General features: G+C 46.2%; 1 protein-coding gene and 1 non-coding gene across 2 annotated transcripts in view; both read right to left on the bottom strand.

Annotated features, from left to right (window-relative positions):
• The window catches only part of LOC115147919 (bromodomain-containing protein 4), a 38218-nt gene extending 15235 nt beyond the window's left edge, over positions 1 to 22983 (bottom strand). Inside the window, exons 1-9 of the mRNA XM_029690169.1 lie at positions 22881 to 22983; positions 18405 to 18637; positions 7112 to 7359; positions 5683 to 5775; positions 5215 to 5352; positions 4958 to 5090; positions 4363 to 4700; positions 3794 to 4033; positions 2724 to 2882 (exon numbers count right to left, since the gene is read on the bottom strand). Coding sequence (XP_029546029.1) covers positions 2724 to 2882; positions 3794 to 4033; positions 4363 to 4700; positions 4958 to 5090; positions 5215 to 5352; positions 5683 to 5775; positions 7112 to 7234 — 1224 coding nt within the window. The 5' untranslated portion in view covers positions 7235 to 7359; positions 18405 to 18637; positions 22881 to 22983. The remainder of the gene's footprint in view (positions 1 to 2723; positions 2883 to 3793; positions 4034 to 4362; positions 4701 to 4957; positions 5091 to 5214; positions 5353 to 5682; positions 5776 to 7111; positions 7360 to 18404; positions 18638 to 22880) is intronic.
• A 774-nt stretch (positions 22984 to 23757) lies between these two features.
• Positions 23758 to 23832, bottom strand: trnaa-ugc (transfer RNA alanine (anticodon UGC)). Its single transcript has one exon. It is a non-coding gene; the product is annotated as a tRNA-Ala (tRNA).
• Between the last annotated feature and the right edge of the window lie 853 nt (positions 23833 to 24685).

The raw sequence follows: 24685 nt of genomic DNA, 5'->3' as shown, positions 1-24685 counted from the left end.
AATTAACACAACCAGTGAAAACAAGGGTTTCATTTAGGAAAATGTGGTGCCAGACATTTGACCGGCAGCGTTTTAATTTACCAGATCCATATGCATTGGGTGCATAACCCATTAGGCGCCCACCCAAGGTGCTCAGAATGACAGAAATCACATTTAGATTATGGTAATTCATCTAACAGAGCATGCAACTACAGGATGCAACAGCGTGTCCTTCTTAACAAATTCCGATGCGCCTGGTGAAAACATAAACACCCCCCCCATTCAATGCATTACCCAATAACCCCCTGGTGCTACACCTTCAATGTATTACCCAGAACCCTCTGATGCTACACCTTCAATGCATTACCCAGAACCCCCTGGTGATACACCTTCAATGTATTACCCAGAACCCCCTGGTGCTACACCTTCAATGCATTACCCAATAACCCCCTGGTGCTACACCTTCAATGTATTACCCAATAACCCCCTGGTGCTACACCTTCAATGTATTACCCAGAACCCTCTGATGCTACACCTTCAATGCATTACCCAGAACCCCCTGGTGATACACCTTCAATGTATTACCCAGAACCCCCTGGTGCTACACCTTCAATGCATTACCCAATAACCCCCTGGTGCTACACCTTCAATGTATTACCCAATAACCCCCTGGTGCTACACCTTCAATGTATTACCCAGAACCCTCTGATGCTACACCTTCAATGCATTACCCAGAACCCCCTGGTGATACACCTTCAATGTATTACCCAGAACCCCCTGGTGCTACACCTTCAATGCATTACCCAATAACCCCCTGGTGCTACACCTTTAATGTATTACCCAGAACCCCCTGGTGCTACACCTTCAATGCATTACCCAGAACCCCCTGGTGCTACACCTTCAATGCATTACCCAGAACCCCCTGGTGCTACACCTTCAATGTATTACCCAGAACCCCCTGGTGCTACACCTTCAATGTATTACCCAGAACCCCCTGATGCTACACCTTCAATGTATTACCCAGAACCCCCTAATGCTACACCTTCAATGTATTACCCAGAACCCCCTGATGCTACACCTTAAATGCATTACCCAGAACCCCTAGTGCTACACCTTCAATGCATTACCCAGAACCCCTAGTGCTACACCTTCAATGCATTACCCAGAACCCCCTGGTGCTACACCATCAATGCATTACCCAGAACCCCCTGGTGCTACACCTTCAATGCATTACCCAGAACCCCTAGTGCTAGACCTTCAATGCATTACCCAGAACCCCCTGATGCTACACCTTCAATGCATTACCCAGAAGCCCCTGGTGCTACACCTTCAATGCATTACCCAGAAGCCCCTGGTGCTACACCTTCAATGCTTTACCCAGAAGCCCCTGGTGCTACACCATCAATGCATTACCCATAACCCCCTGGTGCTACACCATCAATGCATTACCCAGAACCCCCTGGTGCTACACCATCAATGCATTAGCCAGAAACCCCTGGTGCTACACCATCAATGCATTACCCAGAAACCCCTGGTGCTACACCATCAATGCATTACCCAGAAACCCCTGGTGCTACACCATCAATGCATTACCCAGAAACCCCTGGTGCTACACCATCAATGCATTACCCAGAAACCCCTGGTGCTACACCATCAATGCATTACCCAGAAACCCCTGGTGCTACACCATCAATGCATTAGCCAGAAACCCCCTGGTGCTACACCATCAATGCATTAGCCAGAAACCCCTGGTGCTACACCATCAATGCATTACCCAGAAACCCCTGGTGCTACACCATCAATGCATTAGCCAGAAACCCCTGGTGCTACACCATCAATGCATTACCCAGAACCCCCTGGTGCTACACCATCAATGCATTACCCAGAACCCCCCTGGTGCTACACCATCAATGCATTACCCAGAACCCCCTGGTGCTACACCATCAATGCATTACCCAGAACCCCCTGGTGCTACACCATCAATGCATTACCCAGAACCCCCTGGTGCTACACCATCAATGCATTACCCAGAACCCCCTGGTGCTACACCATCAATGCATTACCCAGAACCCCCTGGTGCTACACCATCAATGCATTACCCAGAACCCCCTGGTGCTACACCATCAATGCATTACCCAGAACCCCCTGGTGCTACACCTTCAATGTATTACCCAGAACCCCCTGATGCTACACCTTTAATGTATTACCCAGAACCCCCTGATGCTACACCTTCAATGTATTACCCAGAACCCCCTGGTGCTACACCTTCAATGTATTACCCAGAACCCCCTGGTGCTACACCTTCAATGTATTACCCAGAACCCCCTGGTGCTAGACCTTCAATGTATTACCCAGAACCCCCTGGTGCTACACATTCAATGTTTTACCCAGAACCCCCTGGTGCTACACCTTCAATGTTTTACCCAGAACCCCCTGATGCTACACCTTCAATGTATTACCCAGAACCCCCTGGTGCTACACCTTCAATGTATTACCCAGAACCCCCTGATGCTACACATTCAATGTTTTACCCAGAACCCCCTGGTGCTACACCTTCAATGTATTACCCAGAACCCCCTGGTGCTACACCTTCAATGTATTCAGATCTATAAGAGGAGCAGATAGAAGTTCCTCTACGGTCTGTCTGGTCTTCCTCTCAGACAGCTGGGAGGTCCACTGCTGATGACGTCATCACTCATCTAATGAACAATGAGTGAGTGAGGGACCACTTTTGATGAGCTCACCTTGACGGTTCCGAGGTCCATAGGGTGTTTGATGATGATGTGGTAGTCGTGGAGGCCGAGGGCGTGCGCGTCGACAGGCTTGTAGAACGGCCACGCGTACGCAATGTGTTTCTTAGACAACATGTCTCTGATCAGACTCCCACAGAACAGCAGCTGCTCCTAGAAGAGGAGGAGAGGGGAAGAGAGGGGAAGAGAGGGGAAGAGAGGGGAAGAGAGGAAGAGAGGAAGAGAGAGGAGGAGAGGGGAAGAGAGGGGAAGAGAGGGGAAGAGAGGCGGAGGAAAAAGAAAGACATGAACCACTGATATACAGACAGACAACCCTAACCCTGTACAGACAGACAGACAGACAACCCAAACCCTGTAGACAGACAGACAGACAACCCTAACCCTGTACAGACAGACAGACAGACAACCCAAACCCTGTACAGACAGACAGACAGACAACCCTAACCCTGTAGACAGACAGGCAGACAGATACAACCCTAACCCTGTAGACAGAGAGGCAGACAGATACAACCCTAACCCTGTAGACAGACAGGCAGACAGATACAACCCAAACCCTGTAGACAGACAGGCAGACAGATACAACCCTAACCCTGTAGACAGACAGGCAGACAGATACAACCCAAACCCTGTAGACAGACAGGCAGACAGATACAACCCAAACCCTGTAGACAGACAGGCAGACAGATACAACCCAAACCCTGTAGACAGACAGGCAGACAGATACAACCCAAACCCTGTAGACAGACAGGCAGACAGATACAACCCAAACCCTGTAGACAGACAGGCAGACAGATACAACCCAAACCCTGTAGACAGACAGGCAGACAGATACAACCCAAACCCTGTACAGACAGGCAGACAGATACAACCCAAACCCTGGACAGACAGGCAGACAGATACAACCCAAACCCTGGACGGACAGACAGACAGACAGACAGACAACCTTAACCCTGTACAGACATCAGGCGTTTATATACATCAGTGATTTGAACCTTCTGGTTGGCCAGCTTCTCTACTGCCGCCCCCCACTGTTTTAACCTTTTGTTTTATTAGGAGAATAATACCTGGCGCTTGGGGCTCCCGCTATGACTCGTTAACGCTCCGCCCCCAGGGACCCCCCCGCCTAGCCCCAGGTGGTGCTGGGAGTCGGGCTGGGCGGGCTCTCGTTTGGGCTGCTTCAGGGGGCGGTTACTGCTCTCGCGGCGGGGGCGGGGGGGCTCCGTCGCCACGGGAGACGACTCGCTGAGCTGGTCGTTGGCGCTGGGCGTGGTGGTGTCAGCCTTCCTCTTCTGGCTCTTCCTCTGCTGCAGGGGGGGTTAAAGGTCAGGGGCTAGAGGTCAAGACAACACCACACATTCCCTAAGCATGACATATGACGAGTTGATCGATGTGCTAAAAGTACAAAAGTAAACATGGTCCTCGCTGGGTCCCCGGGGACAGGAATGAAGAGACATTCAAGTAGCAGTAAGATAATGACGGTACATGGGAACATCTCAGAGCATGACTGGAGGAAAGAGAGAGAATTCCTATATCAGATGTTAAGTAATATACGTTTGTCTCCTCGTTCCGCTCGACCACACACTTTCAGACTCCCGTACCCCCACCCCTTCTTTTCTCCCTCTGGTCTACTCACCTTAGCTGGGGGTGCGATGCTCTGGAGGATGGGTGGGGCAGCAGGGTGAAGGCCTGGGTGGGCTGGGGGCTGGTGGGGTACGTGGGTGAGGCCCTGGGCCAGGACATCCAGAGGGCTGACGGGGAAGGGGGGTCCCAGCTGGGGGGCATGGGAGGGAGGGGTGGGGGGAACGCGGGGGGGATGGGTCTGAGGGGGGAGGGCGAGGGGGAGGGTGGGGGGCCCCTGGGATACGGGGAGACCCCGAGTCTGAGGGCCCGGCGACGGGGAGGAGAAACCTCGGGTGTGGGGGGTGGAGGAGGGAGATGAATCCTGGCCGGAGTCAGACTTAGACAGGAAACCTGGAAGAGGAGGGGGGGGGTAGAGAGAGAGAGAGACAGACAGGGAGGGGATAGAGAGAGAGAGGGGGGATGGAAGTCCACCCAGAGTAAAATAGAAGAGAGAATAAGCAACAGAGAGGGGAAGACAAAAAAGTACTCCATCAGTAATGACAACAGTGATCTGAATCCCTCCATCAGTAATGACAACAGTGATCTGAATCTTCCCATCAGAACAAATCAGACTGTTGGAACTAAAAGCCACACTCCCTACACCGTACCTGCTTCTCTCTGCGCCGCCCTTCGCCCCTTGGTAACCATGGGGATCTCAGTCTCCTCCTGGGGCATCTCAGAGATCTTCTGAAGAAACATCTTCTCTAGAGCCTCTGCCATCAACACTATGTCGTCACCAGGCTGCACACACACACACACACGTCAGTTAACCCTAGCCCTACTATCAGATTTCTCTGTGTGTGTGTGTGTGTGTGTGTGTGTGTGTGTGTGTGTGTGTGTGTGTGTGTGTGTGTGTACACTGTACCTTGTTGTAGATGTAACAGTTGGTGAACATGGTGTTGAAGTCCTGTATACATTCCTGGGCGTTCCAATAGTAGCTGTTCTCCAGTCTCTTCTTGATGGTCCCCATGTCCATAGGAACCTTGATGATCTGATAGTAATCCTGGAGAGGAGAGGAGGAGGGAGAGAGAGAGGAGGACAGAGGAAGGGGGGGAGGAGGAGGAGGGAGAGAGAGGAGGACAGAGGAAGGGGGGGGAGAGGGAAAGAGAGAAGGACAGAGGACGGGGGGAGGAGGAGGGAGAGAGGGGTGGGGAAGGGAGGAGAGATAGGGAGAGGGGGGGTTAGAGGGAGAGAGGGATGGAGGGAGAGGGATGGAGAGGGAAAGTCTCTCCCTCTCTCCCCCATATCGCCCTCTCCATCTCTGTCCGCTCTACGGTAGCCTGGAGGGGCCATGAGAAGTGATTGTCCCCCCACACACACACACACTACTTACAGGCAGGCTGAGTTTGATGGCATCTACGGGAGCCTGGAAGGGCCATGAGAAGTGATGTTTCCACAGCGTCTTCAACAGCACCTTCAACAGGTACTGCAACACAAGAAACCTATTACCAACCCACCACTCAATCAACCAACCAACCAACCAACCCACCCACCAACCAACCAACCCAACACTCAATCAACCAACCAACCAACCACTCAACCAACCCAACACTCAATCAACCAACCAACCCACCAACCACTCAACCAACCCAACACTCAATCAACCAACCAACCCACCACTCAACCAACCCAACACTCAATCAACCAACCAACCCACCAATCAACCAACCCACCACTCAATCAACCAACCAATCAACCAACCAACCAACCAACCAACCACTCAACCAACCCAACACTCAATCAACCCAACACTCAATCAACCAACCAACCCACCAATCAACCAACCCACCAATCAACCAACCCACCACTCAATCAACCACTCAACCAACCCATCACTCAATCAACCAACCAACCCACCAATCAACCACTCAACCAACCCAACACTCAATCAACCAACCAACCCACCAATCAACCAACCCACCACTCAATCAACCAACCAACCCACCACTCAATCAACCAACCAACCCACCACTCAATCAACCAACCAGGGCCCTATAAATCTGCAATGGGGAGAACACGGACAGAATCATGGAATTCAGATATTAAAACAGAATTCAACCATATACATTTTTTTTTATTGAAGAACTCAGTAGGAAATCAACTAAATGTATTGAACTTCAAAATGCATCAGTGATTCCCTCCCACCCTCCCTCCCGAAGAGGCAACGGCACAGGAATGCCCGTCTGTGTGCTTTTTCTCTACCAATTTGTGTATTTGTGCCATTAGCGATGATGTTAATGATTACCTTCTGGTAGATGAAAAGGCTTTCACAGAAACCTTATCTATTAAATGTTAACTACAAAGTAGCGTATGTCTACCTGGCAGAATGATATCAGGATTATTTACATCATTCCAGTGGCCATTGAGTTTAGCTAACTCTGCAGTAACGACTGCTACAGAAACATCGTTAACCAAAAAACGGTCTCAGGCTGGTGCACAGTTGAATTAAAGGGTAGGTAAATCCACAAATTAAAACATATTTCATTTTTCCCAGACCTCAAAAGTGGTGTCATGATGTGGTTTAAGCATTGATGTGGACTTTGAATATCAAATTTTGTTCTATTAAAAAAAATAAAAAATATGATTTTGAGAGCGAAAACTGAGAAAAACAGAAACCGGAAAATACTCTACGGAATCAGGCAAAAAACATAAAACAAAATTATATTATATGGCCCCGACCGACAAACCAATCCATCAAACAGTACAGTATCAGTAGTCAAAGCTAGTTGTTCTGTGGTTCGAGAAAGACACACACACACTACCTGTAGCTGGTTGGTCTGTCGTTTAGGCCTCGCGGGGTTCCATGTCTCGGGGGGCGAGGGGTTACAGGAGAGGGAGCGGGGGGCGGGATCTAGGCTGCTGCCCGCCTCCAGGCCGTCTCCCATGGCGACGGAGGCAGGGCGTAGCAGGCGGGGAGGGGGGGAGTCCCAGTCAGACAGTTTGGACCCGGGAGAGGAGGCAGGCTAGACTGGGAAGCCCTCTCAGGCCATCACACAAAACGCTGGACTCTCTGGAGGGAGGAGGAAGAGTAACGTCATCATCGTCATCATCACAGCCCACTGGATTCTCTAGGAGGGGGAGGAAGAGTAACGTCATCATCACAGCCCACTGGATTCTCTAGGAGGGTGAGGAAGAGTAACATCATCATCACAGCCCACCGGATTCTCTAGGAGGGGGAGGAAGAGTAACGTCATCATCACAGCACACTGGATTCTCTAGGAGGGGGAGGAAGTAACGTCATCATCACAGCCCACTGGACCAGAACACTGACAAAGAGTTAAGTCTGTCCCGCTCTCTCTCCCTCCCTCCGTCTCTCGCCCTCCCTCCGTCCGTCCGCCCGCCCGTCCCTCTCCCCCGTCCGTCTCGTTCATCCCCCCATTCCGCGCCTCATTCATTCCTTTCCTCTGACTTCTCCTTCCTCTGACTTCTCCTTCCTCTGACTTCTCCTTCCTCTGACTTCTCCTTCCTCTGACTTCTCCTTCCTTGTGTTTTTCTTCTCTAAGAGCTGTATTCACTTTGCAGCCCCACTATGTAAATACAGCAACATGAACACAGTCCTATACATAAATACAGCTACATGAACACAGTCCTATACATAAATACAGCTACATAAACACAGTCCTATACACCGACCCCACTACGTACATACAGCTACATAAACACACAGTCCTATACACCGACCCCACTACGTAAACACAGTCCTATACACTGACCCCACTACGTACATACAGCTACATAAACACACAGTCCTATACACTGACCCCACTACGTACATACAGCTACATAAACACACAGACCTATACACCGACCCCACTACGTACATACAGCTACATAAACACAGTCCTATACACCGACCCCACTACGTACATACAGCTACATAAACACACAGTCCTATACACCGACCCCACTACGTAAACACAGTCCTATACACTGACCCCACTACGTACATACAGCTACATAAACACACAGTCCTATACACTGACCCCACTACGTACATACAGCTACATAAACACACAGTCCTATACACCGACCCCACTACGTACATACAGCTACATAAACACAGTCCTATACACCGACCCCACTACGTACATACAGCTACATAAACACAGTCCTATACACCGACCCCACTACGTACATACAGCTACATAAACACAGTCCTATACACCGACCCCACTACGTACATACAGTCCTATACACCGACCCCACTATGTACATACAGTCCTATACACCGACCCCACTACGTACATACAGTCCTATACACCGACCCCACTACGTACATACAGCTACATAAACACAGTCCTATACACTGACCCCACTACGTACATACAGCTACATAAACACACAGTCCTATACACCGACCCCACTACGTACATACAGCTACATAAACACACAGTCCTATACACAGACCCCACTACGTACATACAGCTACATGAACACAGTCCTATACACCGACCCCACTATGTACACACAGTCCTATACACCGACCCCACTACGCACATACAGCTACATAAACACACAGTCCTATACACCGACCCCACTACGTACATACAGCTACATAAACACAGTCCTATACACCGACCCCACTACGTACATACAGCTACATAAACACAGTCCTATACACTGACCCCACTACGTACATACAGCTACATGAACACAGTCCTATACACCGACCCCACTATGTACACACAGTCCTATACACCGACCCCACTACGCACATACAGCTACATAAACACACAGTCCTATACACCGACCCCACTACGTACATACAGCTACATAAACACAGTCCTATACACAGACCCCACTACGTACATACAGCTACATAAACACAGTCCTATACACAGACCCCACTACGTACATACAGCTACATAAACACAGTCCTATACACTGACCCCTGCACACACAAGCATATCAGCCTACTGTGTCACTGACTAATCAACAGAACTGGACTTTCCCAAACTTACCAACACACACACAGATCTATATACCGACCCCTGCACACACTGGCTGCCCAAACTAACCACCAAACTGGACTTCCCCAAACAACACACACCTACAGTCACACACACACACACACACACACACACACACACACACACAGCCCTAACACACATACACACAGTCTAACAGATAAAAGGTTAAAGGTCCTCTAACATGATTTGATTTAACGAGGCAAGTCAATTAAGAACCACTTCTTATTCACAAAGACGGCCTACCAAGAGGCAAAAGGCCCCCTGCAGGGCCGGGGGCTGGGATTCAAAATAAACATTTGGACAAAACAAGAGAGACACCACAACACTACATAAAGAGAGACCTAAGACAACAACACAGCACTGTAGCAACACAACAACACAGCACTGTAGCAACACAACACGACAACACAGCAGCAACACAGCACTGTAGCAACACAACACGACAACACAGCAGCAACACAGCACTGTAGCAACACAACAACACAGCACGGCAGCAACACAACACAGCAACACAGCACTGTAGCAACACCACACGACAACACAGCAGCAACACAGCACTGTAGCAACACAACAACACAGCACGGCAGCAACACAACACAGCAACACAGCACGGCAGCAACACAACACAGTAACACAGCACGGCAGCAACACAACACAGCAACACAGCACTGTAGCAACACAACAACACAGCAGGGCAGCAACACAACACAGCAACACAGCACTGTAGCAACACAACAACACAGCACGGCAGCAACACAACACAACACAGCACTGTAGCAACACGACAACACAGCACAGCAGCAACACAGCACTGCAGCAACACAACAACACAGCACTGTAGCAACACAACAACACAGCACTGTAGCAACACAACAACAACACGGTTGATAAAGGGGAGTGAGGCCTAAGAGGATTTTAGAAATAAGCATCAATCAGTGGATCTTGCGTCACGTATACAGCGATGGACAGTTTACAGAGGAGTATAGAGTACATCACCAGAACACTGACAGAGAGAGTTAAGCCATCCTCTGACATCACCAGAACACTGACAGAGAGAGAGAGTTAAGCCACCCTCTGACATCGCCAGAACACTGACAGAGAGAGAGTTAAGCCACCCTCTGACATCACCAGACCACTGACAGAGAGAGAGTTAAGCCACCCTCTGACATCACCAGACCACTGACAGAGAGAGTTAAGCCACCCTCTGACATCACCAGACCACTGACAGAGAGAGAGTTAAGCCACCCTCTGACATCACCAGACCACTGACAGAGAGTTAAGCCACCCTCTGACATCACCAGAACACTGACCTAATACTTCATGCTAGTACTCCATAACAAAAACAAGAGTTTACAAGCACATGGAAACCAAGATAACGCACAGGTGGAAACCGGGAAGAGACTGCAGAAAAGGACAGACAACAGTCAAGGACAACCACGTGAGTGAGGGTGTGTGTGTGTGAGAGAGTTACCTCCTCACAGTAACACAGTAGTATGCCATTTTCTCCAGTAAGAGATACCGTGTCTGGAAGTCCAGCAGACTTAGATCTAGACTGCATCTTAAAGTCCATAGAAAAAAAGTCTTAAACAAACCTCCAAACAATCCCAACACACACACACACACACACACACACAAACACACACACGCACACACGGTCAAGAGAGAGTCAGAAGTAATTCAGACTAACAGGAATTCACTAATCAGTAGAGTTCTGGAAGAGCAGGGGAAAGGATTCCTTGTGTTCTTTAGGAACAGAAGAGTGAAGAGCAGGGGAAAGGATTCCTCGTGTTCTTTAGGAACAGAAGAGTGAAGAGCAGGGGAAAGGATTCCTCGTGTTCTTTAGGAACAGAAGAGTGAAGAGCAGGGGAAAGGATTCCTCGTGTTCTTTAGGAACAGAAGAGTGAAGAGCAGGGGAAAGGATTCCTCGTGTTCTTTAGGAACAGAAGAGAAGAGCAGGGGAAAGGATTCCTCGTGTTCTTTAGGAACAGAAGAGTGAAGAGCAGGGGAAAGGATTCCTCATGTTCTTTAGGAACAGAAGAGTGAAGAGCAGGGGAAAGGATTCCTCGTGTTCTTTAGGAACAGAAGAGAAGAGCAGGGGAAAGGATTCCTCGTGTTCTTTAGGAACAGAAGAGTGAAGAGCAGGGGAAAGGATTCCTCGTGTTCTTTAGGAACAGAAGAGTGAAGAGCAAGGGAAAGGATTCCTCGTGTTCTTTAGGAACAGAAGAGTGAAGAGCAGGGGAAAGGATTCCTCGTGTTCTTTAGGAACAGAAGAGTGAAGAGCAGGGGAAAGGATTCCTCGTGTTCTTTAGGAACAGAAGAGAAGAGCAGGGGAAAGGATTCCTCGTGTTCTTTAGGAACAGAAGAGTGAAGAGCAGGGGAAAGGATTCCTCGTGTTCTTTAGGAACAGAAGAGTGAAGAGCAGGGGAAAGGATTCCTCGTGTTCTTTAGGAACAGAAGAGTGAAGAGCAGGGGAAAGGATTCCTCGTGTTCTTTAGGAACAGAAGAGAAGAGCAGGGGAAAGGATTCCTCGTGTTCTTTATGACAGCGGTCCCCAACCTTTTTTGGGCCACGGACCGGTTTAATGTCAGACAATATTTTCACGGACCGGCCTTTAAGGTGTGGCGGATAAATACACAAAATAAAATGATACGACCGGCATAAAAACTGTGGTATTTTTTAAATATAATAAACGTGAATCCACTGTATACTCGTATGCAACTTTATTAGCAGCGTCCTCGTAACATCGCACCAACAACATAACATGAGTAACATCCTCTCTGCCCCCTAACACTCTCTGGTCGCTATGGTAACGTTTAAACATGCCTTAAAAATAAGATACAACACAAAAACAAATATAAAGTGCATGAAAAATACAACTCACCATAACGCTAAATCAGTGGGAGCCCTGAGCTTGTTTCTCTGCAACGAGACGGTCCCATCTAGGGGTAATGGGAGACAATGACACCCGAAGTGCGTTGCTTATGTCCAGTCTACTCCGTAATTTAGTTTTGGTTGCTGTCACTGCAGAAAATCCCGCTTCACACAAATAGGATGTCAGAAATGGCAACAGGGTTTTCAGTGCTGTTGTGGCGATCTCAGGGTATTCTGCCGTGACTTTAATCCAGAACACCGGCAGAATCGTTGTCTCGAACATACTTTTAAGGCCGCCGTCATTTGCGATCTCCAGCAATTGATCTTCTTCTTGCATAGACATGCTGGATTCACCTGGTTTGTTGACAAATGGGTCGCGGATCCATTCCTTGGCAGTTCGTGGGTCTTTTGTGGTTGGGAAGTAGCGCTCAAACTCTTTTAAAAGCAAAGACAGGTGATCGTGCACCAGCTGGGACAATGAAGGCTCGGGCTCAGTCTCTTCCAAAATCCCCACGAATGTTTGAAACATGTCAAATATACCTCTGTTCACGCGCCGTCCCCACAAATCCAACGTATCACGTGACCGAGATAAGCGTCAAGAGTGAGTCATAAACGGATGTAACAGAGGGAATACGGTCATTTTTCAAAATAAAACATAGTTCAGACTCAGATAATAAATAAAACGGAAATAATGTAAGTTATTTATTCTTTCTCTGCGGCCCAGTACCAAATGACCCACGGCCGGTACTGGTCCGCGGCCCGGGGGTTGGGGACCGCTGCTTTATGAACGGAAGAGTCTGAAGACGAGCTGGTTCCAGTTCCAACAGTGAGACAGAAAGAGAAAGACCACATCTCTCCTTCTATTCCTCCTGCCCTCCCTCTCTCCTTCTATTCCTCCTGCCCTCCCTCTCTCCTTCTATTCCTCCTGCCCTCCCTCTCTCCTTCTATTCCTCCTGCCCTCCCTCTCTCCATGATCCCAGAGCACAGAAAGAAAAGGATGGAAGGAAGGAAACAGTGAGACAGAAAGAGATAGAGGGGAAAGGAGGGGATGGAATAACGAGAGAGGAATCTCATTCTAGATCTTTCTTTTATTTTCCCCTCCCTCTCCCTCCCTCTCCCTCCCTCCCCCTCCCTCCCTCTCCCTCCCTCCCTCCCTCCCTCCCTCTCTCTCCCTCCCTCCCTCCCTCCCTCCCCCTCCCTCCCTCCCTCCCTCTCCCTCCCTCCCTCCCTCCCTCCCCCTCCCTCCCTTTTTTCGTTCTGCCCCTGAACAATGCAGCTGACCCACTGTTCCCCGGTAGGCCGTCATTGTAAATAAGTATTTGTTCTTAACTGACTTGCCTAGTTAAATAAAGACTAAAAATAGAACCAAAACCCCAACATAAAACAATACATCCTCATTTCATCAGGGAAGTCCTTTGAGACTAGATATCTAGTTTACTAACACGTCTACCAACTAACTATCTAATGATGATGTGTAGTAGTAGTTAAATTAGGGCTGGAAATGGCCAAGAACCTCAAGATATATCGTATCGTGATATCGTATACTGATATTCTCAGGATTCTATACGTATTGTGATTCTATACGTATTGTGACTCTCAGGATTCTATACGTATTGTGATTCTCTGGATTCTATATGTATTGTGATTCTCAGGATTCTATATGTATTGTGTACTTTATATGTACTATATGTACTTTTTCAAGCAGAAATTTGCTTCCTGCAACACAAACTCAAAAAGATTCTGGGACACTGTAAAGTCCATGGAGAATAAGAACACCTCGTCCCAGCTGCCCACTGCACTGAGGATAGGAAACTCTGTCACCTCTGAAAAATCCACTATAAATGAGAATTTCAATAAGCATTTTTCTACGGCTGGCCATGCTTTCCACCTGGCTACCCCTACCGCGGTCAACATCACTGCACCCCCCACAGCTACTCGCCCATTTCTCCTTATCCCAAATCCAGTCAGCTGATGTTGTGAAAGAGCTGCAAAATCTGGACCCATACAAATCAGCCGGGTTAGACAATCTGGACCCTTTCTTTAAAAAATTATCTGCCGAAAATATTGCAACCCCTATTACTAGCCTGTTCAACCTCTCTTTCGTGTCGTCTGAGATTCCCATAGATTGGAAAGCAGCTGCTGTTATCCCCCTCTTCAAAGGAGGGAGCACTCTTGACCCAAACTGCTACAGACCTATATCTATCCTACCCTGCCTTTCTAAGGTCTTCGAAAGCCAAGTCAACAAACAGATTACCGACCATTTCGAATCCCACCGCACCTTCTCCGCGATGCAATCTGGTCTCAGAGCTGGTCATGGGTGCACCTCAGCCACGTTCAAGGTCCTAAACGATATCGTAACCGCCATCGATAAGAAACAATACTGTGCTGCCGTATTCATTGACCTGGCCAAGGCTTTCGACTCTGTCAATCACCACATCCTCATCGGCAGACTCAGTAGCCTTGGTTTCTCAAACGATTGCCTCGCCTGGTTCACCAACTACTTCTCTGATAGAGTTCAATGTGTCAAATCGGATGGCCTGCTGTCCGGGCCTCTGATAGTCTCTATGGGCGTGCCACATGGTTCAATTCTTGGGCCAACTCTTTTCTCTGTATACATCAATGATGTCGCTCTTGCTGCTGGTGAGTCTCTGATCCACCTCTATGCAGACGACACCATTCCATATTAGAGGTCGACCGATTAATCGGACTGGCCGATTAATTAGGGCCGATTTCAAGTTTTCATAACAATCGGCAATCTGTATTTTTGGCCACCGATTTTTTTTATTTTTTACACATTTATTTAACAAGGCAAGTCAGATTAAGAACACATTCTTATTTACAATCACGGCCTAAAAACGAGGGTTAACTGCCTTGTTCAGGGGGGATTCGTTTTTGCAACCTTCGGTTACCAGTCCAACGCTCTAACCACCTGCCTTACATTGCACTCCACAAGGATTAACAGGCTGACTACCTGTTACGCGAGGGCAGCAAGAAGCAAAGGTAAGTTGCTAGCTAGCATTAGACTTATAAAAAACTATCAATCTTAACATAATCACTAGTTAACTACACATGGTTGATGATATTACCAGTTTATCTAACGTGTCCTGCGTTGCATATAATCGATGCGGTGCCTGTTAATTTTCATTGAATCACAGCCTACTTCGACAAACGGGTGTTGATTTAACAAGCGCATTTGTGAAAAAAGTACTGTCGTTGCACCAATGTACCTAACCATAAACATCAATGCCTAACAGGAATATTTAGACTTAGCCACCCGTTAGATAAAATACGGAACGGTTCCGTATGTCACTGAAAGAAAACTTTTGTTTTCGAGATGATAGTTTCCGGATTCGACCATATTAATGACCTAAGGCTTGTATTTGTGTGTTTATTATATTATATTTAAGTCTATGATTTGACAGAGCAGTCTGACAGTGGTGGTAGGCAGCAGCAGGCTCGTAAGCATTCATTCAAACAGCCCTCCGCTGTGCTTCAAGCATTGCGCTGTTTATGACTTCAACCTGGGTGGGTATAATTTGTGGAACGTTCCAACAGGAATCTATTCCAAAAACTTCGTAAATAACAAGGTTTCCAAAAAACAACACATACAAAGTTGTATAGCGGCAGAATAAGATACCGGGTAGGGAGTGGTCTATTTCATTGCGTTTTTCACTCATCACATTTATTCCGAAAAATGTCTGTCCTCACATGTCTGTTTGCCTATGGACAAACATTAAGAATAAGCTACGTGGTGAGTTGATGCCTATTCGGCAGCTAGTTAGCTAGGTTTGGATGCGTTGCTACTTTGTATGCGTTGTTGCTTGGCAACCTTTTACTTTACGTTTTTTGGAACAGATTCCTGTTGGAACGTTCCACCCCTTCAAGCCTATCAACTCCCAAGATGAGGCTGGTGTAACCGATGTGAAATGGCTAGCTAAACGTCACTCGCTCTGAGACTTGGAGTAGTTGTTTCCCTTCCTCTGCATGGGTAACGCTGCTTCGAGGGTGGCTGTTGTCGATGTGTTCCTGGTTCGAGCCCAGGTAGGAGCGAGGAGAGGGACGGAAGCTATACTGTTACACTGGCAATACTAAAGTGCTTATAAGAACATCCAATAGTCAAAGGTATATGAAATACAAATCGTATAGAGAAATAGTCCTATAATTCCTCTAATAACTACAACCTAAAACTTCTTACCTGGGAATATTGAAGACTCTATTAAAAGGAACCACTAGCTTTCATATGTTCCCATGTTCTGAGCAAGGCACTTAAACATTAGCTTTCTTACATAGCACATATTGCACTTTTACTTTCTTCTCCAACACTTTGTTTTGCACTATTTAAACCAAATTGAACATGTTTAATTATTTATTTGAGGCTAAATTGATTTTATTGATGTATTATATTAAGTTAAAATAAGTGTTCATTCAGTATTGTTGTAATTGTCATTATTACAACAAAAAAAAAATCACAATAATCGGCCGATTAATCGGTATCGGCGGGCTTTGATCCTCCAATAATCGGTATCGGCGTTGAAAAATCATAATCGGTCGACCTCTATTCTGTATACTTCTGGCCCTTCTTTGGACACTATGTTAACAACCCTCCAGACGAGCTTCAATGCCATACAACTCTCCTTCCGTGGCCTCCAACTGCTCTTAAATACAAGTAAAACTAAATGCATGCTCTTCAACTGATCGCTGCCTGCACCTGCCCGCCCGTCCAGCATCACTAGTCTGGACGGATCTGACTTAGAATATGTGGACAACTACAAATACCTAGGTGTCTGGTTAGACTGTAAGCTCTCCTTCCAGACTCACATCACACATCTCCAATCCAAAGTTAAATCTAGAATTGGCTTTCTATTTCGCAACAAAGCATCCTTCACTCATGCTGCCAAACATACCCTCGTAAAACTGACCATCCTACCGATCCTCGACTTCGGCGACGTCATTTACAAAATAGCCTTCAATACCCTACTCAATAAACTGGATGCAGTCTATCACAGTGCCATCCGTTTTGTCACCAAATCCCCATATACTACCCACCACTGCGACCTGTACGCTCTCGTTGGCTGGCCCTCGCTTCATACTCGTCGCCAAACCCACTGGCTCCAGGTCATCTACAAGACCCTGCTAGGTAAAGTCCCCCCTTATCTCCGCTCACTGGTCACCATAGCAGCACCCACCTGTAGCACGCGCTCCAGCAGGTGTATATATATATATATATATATATCTCTGGTCACCCCCAAAGCCAATTCCTACTTTGGCTGCCTCTTCTTCCAGTTCTCTGCTGCCAATGACTGGAACGAACTACAAAAATCTCTGAAACTGGAAACACATCTCCCTCACTAGCTTTAAGCACCAGTTGTCAGAGCAGCTCACAGATCACTGCACCTGTACATAGCCCATCTATAATTTAGCCCATACAACTACCTCTTCCCCTACTGTATTTATTTTGCTCCTTTGCACCCCATTATTTGTATTTCTACTTTGCACTTTCTTCCACTGCAAATCTACCATTCCAGTGTTTTACTTGCTATATTGTATTTACTTTGCCATCATGGCCTTTTTTGCCTTTACCTCCCTTATCTCACCTCATTTGCTCACATTGTATATAGACACATTTTCCTACTGTATTATTGATTGTATGTTTGTTTATTCCATGTGTAACTCTGTGTTGTTGTATGTGTCGAACTGCTTTGCTTTATCTTGGCCAGGTCGCAATTGTAAATGAGAACTTGTTCTCAACTTGCCTACCTGGTTAAATAAAGGTGAAATAAATAAATAGTGATTCTCAGGAGCTATGAAGGAAAACAAGCTATGAAGGAAAAATACTGCAGTTTTAGTGCAAGCACAACCAACTAGCGCAAAAATAATATTACGATATTGCCAAAACGTTAGGATACATCTTAAAAAATATGTAACTGCATCAGTCCCCCCCCCCCCCATCACTATCTAATGATTATGTGTAGTAGTAGTTTATTCATTAGCCTGACATAAATACACATACCAACCTTTAAGACAGGTTTCAATCCAGAGCTGATTCAGAGGGGTTCGGTTAAAATACAGAAGACACATTTTTTTGGAATGCATTTAGTTGTGCAACTGACTAGGTATCCCCCTTTCCCTAATGATGATGTTTAGTCCTGGTAGGTTGTTCATTAGTCTAGAACACACACACACACACAAGCTGCTAGCTTACAGCTGGACTTACATGTTTGTCTGTTGTGGTGCAGGCTTGGTCTAGTCCAGAGGGAGTGTCATATCTCTCAGAATGGAGGGGTGGAGTAGTGACCTGGAGGGGGGCAGGAGAGAGGGGCTAGTCTTCCTTTGGTTGGTTGGTTGGTTGGTTGACGAGAGGGGTGGAGTAGTGACCTGGAGGGAGGCAGGAGAGAGGGGCTGGTCTTCCTTTGGTTGGTTGGTTGACGAGAGGGGTGGAGTAGTGACCTGGAGGGGGGCAGGAGAGAGGGGCTAGTCTTCCTTTGGTTGGTTGGTTGGTTGACGAGGGGGGTAGAGGGGGTATGAGAGAGAGAGAGCTGTAGAAGGACAAGGAATCACAACACTGGTGGAGAGAGAGAAACAGAGAGACCAACCAGTCTTCGGTTGGTTGGTTGGTTGGTTGGTTGGTTGGTTGACGTGGGGAGTAGAGGGGGGTCTGAGACAGAGCTGTAGAAGGACAAGGAATCACAACACTGGTGGGGGGAGAGAGAGAATATAGAGAAGAGAAGGGTTGTAGTGTGACTGTACGTCAGCAGTGTGTGTGGTGTGTCTAGAAGGCATTGTGTACAGTGCATTTTGGGAAGTATTCAGACCCCTTGACTTTTCCACATTTAGTTAAAAAATGTCCTCGGCAACCTACACACAATACCTCATAATGACAAAGCTTACAGGTTTTTAGACAATTTGTATAAAATATTTTTCTTTACAGAAATACCTTATTTACTTAAGTAGTCAGACCCTTTGCTATGAGACTCGAAATTGAGCTCAGGTTTCCATTGATTGTCCTGTGGTAAATTCAATTGATTGGACATGATTTGGAAAGGCACACACCTGTCTATATAAAGTCCCACAGCTGACAGTGCATGTCAAAGCAAAAACCAAGCCACGAGGTCGAAGGAATTGTCCATAGAACTCAGAGACAGGATTATGTTGAGGCACAGATCTGGGGAAGGGTACCAAAACCTTTCTGCAGCATTGACGATCCCCAAGAACACAGTGGCCTCCATCATTCTTAAATGTAAGAAGTTTGGAACCACCAAGACTCTTCCTAGAGCTGTCCGCCCAGGCAAACTGAGCAATCGGGGGAGAAGGGCCTTGGTCAGCGAGGTGACCAAGATCCCGATGGTCACTCTAACAGAGCTCCTGAGTTCCTCTGTGGGAGAACCTGGGAGAACCTTCTAGAAGGACAACCATGTCTGCAGCATCCTACCAGTCAGGCCTTTATGGTAGAGTGGTCAGACAGAAGCCACTCCTCAGTAAAAGGCTCATGACAGCCCGGTTGGAGTTTGCCAAAAGGCACCTAAAGAACTCTCAGACCATGAGAAACAAGATTCTCTGGTCTGATGAAACCAAGATTGAACTCTTAGGCCTGAATGCCAGGCGTCACATCTTGAGGAAACCTGGCACCATCCCTATGGTGAAGCATGGTGGTGGCAGCATCATGCTGTGGGAATGTTTTTCAGCGGCAGGGAATGGGAGACTAGTCAGGAATGAGGTAAAGATGAATGGAGCAAAGTACAGAGAGCTCCTTGATGAAAACCTGCTCCAGAGCGCTTAGGACCTCAGATTGGGGTGAACGACCCTAAGCACACAGCCAAGACAATGCAGGAGTGGCTTTGGGACAAGTCTTTGAATGTCCTTGAGTGGCCCAGCCAGAGCCCAGACTTGAACCCGATCGGAAATCTCTGGAAAGACCTGAAAATAAATGTGCAGTGACGCTCCCATCCAACCTGACAGAGCTTGAGAAGATCTGCAGAGAAGAATGGGAGAAACTCCCCAAATACAGGTGTGCCAAGCTTGTAGCGTCATACCCAAGAAGATTCAAGGCTGTAATCGCTGCCGAAGGTGCTTCAACAACGTACTGAGTAAAGGGTCTGAATAATGTGATATTTCAGTTGTTTTGATCAATTTGCTAACATTTCTAAAAACCTGTTTTTGCTTTGTCATTATGGGGTATTGTGTTTAGATTGATGAGGAGAAAGAAATATTTAATCCATTTTTGAAAAAGGCTGTAACGTAACAAAATGTGGAAAAAGTCAAGGGGTCTGAATACTTTCTGACTGCACTGTATGTTTGCATATGCAAAGACAAGAAGATGCAGAGCGTCTGTCTGTTGTGATGAAACAGACAGTGAAAACATGTAGTCATGTCTCCATGTGACTAACAATCAGTGTGAATGAGAGCCTTTGTCTAAGTCTCTACCCATACCAGAGAGAGACAGACAGGGTAAAGCAGGGGAGTCAAACTCATTCCATGGAGAGCCTAGTGTCTGCTGGTTTTTGTTTTTTCCTTTCAATTAAGACCTAGACAACCAGGTGAGTTCCTTACTAATCAGTGACCTTAATTCATCAATCAAGTACAAGGGAGGAGCAAAAACCCACAGACACTCGGTCCTCCGTGGACTGACTGACACCTGTGGGGTAAAGCATAATGTTTTACTGCTTATGTTATTGGAGGAAAACACACACACGATAATTGACAACTAACCCGACGCTGTCAAAACATTGGAGCCCAATCTCAAAGCAACGCGCACAGCAAGTGCGTCATTTTAGCTACGCACATTTCTCCAGACCATATAGGCCTCTACCCTCAAATAACATTAACTTTAAAGAGTTTTAGCTAGCTAGATAACCAATAGTCTGATTAATCAGGCTGTAATACACGATGAATTGGTATAAACAGCCTAAGACATTTGTGTGAAAAATCCTGTGTAAATGTTTCAGGATGTTGAATAAAATTGCATTTAAACTTACTCTACCGGTTGTCTGTGCAGAGACAAAATATCCACAGGAAATGACTGTTTAACTGACTTTTTAGGTTCAGTATATGGTTGGTACCATGGTAAAGATTGTACATGTAAAACTCAGTTCTTTGGTAAAATTAGTTTTACATTGGATATTCAGTTCTCTCATCAATAGCTATTGAACCAAGCATGCCATGCCAATGAAAATTGAAGGCTATATTCTGAGTCAAGGTAGGATGGAGAACAATCCATGGCTTTGTTTTATTTTTTAAAAGATTTAAATCTGAATATCCAATATAAAACTAACTTAATCTTGGTACCTATGGGCTCTCTAATAAGTTGGGTAAACAATACTTTCCTGTGGATAGTTTGTCTCAAATTTCAAGCAGCAGAAGGACAACCCGCACAGACAACAGGTAGAGTAAGTTAAAATGTAATTTCATATAACATTTTGTCTCATAAGGAATATTTCCACAATTTCACACAAATGTCTAAGGCTGTCTAGCTATACCAATTAATTGTATATTACAGCCTGATTAATCAGACTAGATAATGAAGTGAGAACAATGATCATGCAAAGTCAAAACACCCTGAATATAAGGTTCCAAAACAACGAGTAAATATATAAAATGGCGCTGCTTGTCTCTTACGTCTGTCTTTTATTCAAATAAAACTATTTCTAGAGACGCAATATGCATAGCAGATGATTAGGTTAAGTTGTCTAGTGCAGTGGTTCCCCAACTGTGGAGGGGTCGCCACAGGTTTTTCTTATTTTAGAAACTCATCCAGCTTTAAAAACTTACTCTTGAAAATTGTAATCTCTAAATTGGGTAGTACATCATCAGTTCCTCTTGTCGTGTTAGTCATTACAGCCCTTAGAGAACTATTTATAACTTGTCAGAAATGTCCAGATCAAGTAGCCCATGTCAGCTAACGTTTTTTTTATATAGATTTTTTAGCCCATAGTCATTTTTTTGTCACTCAAATATCACATGAATACACATTAGATACGGCAAAATGTATAGAATGGCAAGAAATGTGCTTTACAACTGCAAAATAGTCTTTGCACGCCATGACAACATGTGTAGAATTGCAGGTAATAAGCTTAAAACATGCAAAAGTTTGGGACGCCTGGTCTAGAAATACAACAGCTAGTCATGATAGCGGTCAGCATTTTTCTGACAGCTCCGTACGTAAACACCCTTTCAGAATACAACTTGGACTGTGTCGTTATTCTAGAAATAAACCTACGTCGTATTTCACGTGCTTTCAGCGCCACGGAGCGTAAACTACGCCCCAAACCAGGCGTAACTTCTGTCAAGAATACGGCCTACGGGGCTACAAACAAACAACCTAGCTAGCTACTAACGTTTGCCTGCTACCGTCCCCAGCTACCGTGCGCAATGACAACAGGGAGTGCCCATGCCCCTGAAAAACACCGTTAATATACCACCAAGGAGCACAGAGAACGAAAACACAAGATGTGCAATAAACTGCAAATCAGGTAACGTAAATACTGAGAATATTCATCTTCCCGTGCGCCCGCACCGGCGACAGGCCTGTGACAAGACAGCCCATGCCCCGCTAGGCACCTCGCGCACTGACACCAACCGAAATACTGCACCGAGTGGTGTGGTTCTGAGTGTTTTATCGGATTCCTGAGATTGAATGCCTTCGTTTACCATACCGGTATCGGTGGAGAGACACCCCCAAAACACGTTTATTTACCTTCTTCTGTCGGTTGTCAGCGCGCGCAGGTCTTCCTCACCCCTGAATCCAGAACAAACAGCCCCGTTCGACGTCAGTGACGTCAGACGCAAGGGGAACGTCAGGACGTCGTTCGGAGGAATGTCACCTCTCCACGAACGAATCCCCCTGTCCTCTCCCTACCTGTCTCCCGGAACATGCAATACCATGCAATAACTTCAAACACTGAAAAATATTATAGACCATTTCCCAATATACACTGGTCTGCATAAATGGCCATACATAGCATCACAATTAATTGCCCTATTGTCGCGTAACCACACACTCTCAATGGACTGGATAATTTATTGTGATAGATTATAAACAATTGCATAATTTCACCTTCTATAAATCACATAACCTTATAAACTATAGGTTCTTAATACTCGTATAATAAACTCATATTATGGTAAATTCTACCTTGAAGAAATGCAATTAATTCCACCTTTAGTGGAGTGAGCCCTCCACCTAGTGGTCAATCAATCACAAGTATGGTAGTATCAGAGAGGAAGAGGCGAAGTGAGAGGTTTACTCCGCCCAAAATTTGTACACGAAAATAAGGCCATAAAGTGAGAAATGTTTGTTTGGAGGTCAATTAGTGTCGAATTTGGTCAACAAAACATGTACTTTCTAATTTGCTACGTGAGGCTTATTTGATCAAATAGAAGTTTGAGGTTTGGTTAAATTGTTCATGAATGTACTGATATGGACGGCACATGGCAAAACATTTTTATTGGAGTTGTGCCTGTTGTCATAGTGATAGAAGACTCATTTACATTTTTCTCATTTAGCAGACGCTCTTATCCAGAGCAACTTATAGTAGTGAATGCATACATTTCATACATTTTTTTCTCCATACTGGTCCCCGTGGGAATCGAACCCACAACCCTGGCGTTGCAAACACCATGCTCTACCAACTGAGCCACACGGGACCTATGCATCATGGATATAAACCATTTTAGCATTGCCATTGAGGGCTTCCACCATTTTAAAGTAGCCAACTGGGTGGTGATTTCTATGAGTTGGGAGCGGTCCTCTATTGAAGAACAAAAAAATAACTACTTCATAATGGAGATAGCATCAATGGCGCTGCCCATGCCCTCACATACACTATAATGGCACAGATACAATGATGAATCTGCTATCTATCTCTATGGACTGTTGTTCACACATTTATCTGCCCTGACATTGGCTAAGAGGGTTGGGCCAGCAACCAAAATGTCGCTGGTTTGAGTCCCAGAGCCGGCAAAGTGGAAAAATCAGCCGTTCTGCCGATGAGCAAGACGGTTAACCCCCAACAACAACTACTCCCGGGACGTGGATGTCGATTAAGGCAAGTCCCCACACATCTCTAATTCAGAGGGGTTGGGTTAAATGCACCAGACACATTTCGGTTGAATGCATTCAGTTGTGCAATTGACTAGGTATCCCCCTTTCCCTTCCTACCTGATCTCGACTTCTCCCACCTGTCTTCTATCTTTGAGGACATGCATTTCCATTGTTAAAGCGGTCACTCAAATATCTTGTCAATATAATAGACAATCTTTGGTAGTATCAAAGATCCCAGAAATGTTCCATAAGCACAAAAAGCTTAAATCTCTTAAGTTTTGTGCACAAAATTGTTTACATCCCTGTTAGTGAGCATTTCTCCTTTGCCAAGATAATCCATCCACCTGACAGGTGTGGCATATCAAGAAGCTGATTAAACAGCATGATCATTACACCGATGCACCTTGTGCTGGGGACAATAAAAAGCCACTCTAAATGTGCAGTTTTGTAACAACACC

Source organism: Salmo trutta, chromosome 14 (genome assembly GCF_901001165.1).
Source record: "Salmo trutta chromosome 14, fSalTru1.1, whole genome shotgun sequence".
NCBI lineage: Eukaryota > Metazoa > Chordata > Actinopteri > Salmoniformes > Salmonidae > Salmo > Salmo trutta.
This window is presented reverse-complemented; position numbering and strand designations above follow the sequence as displayed.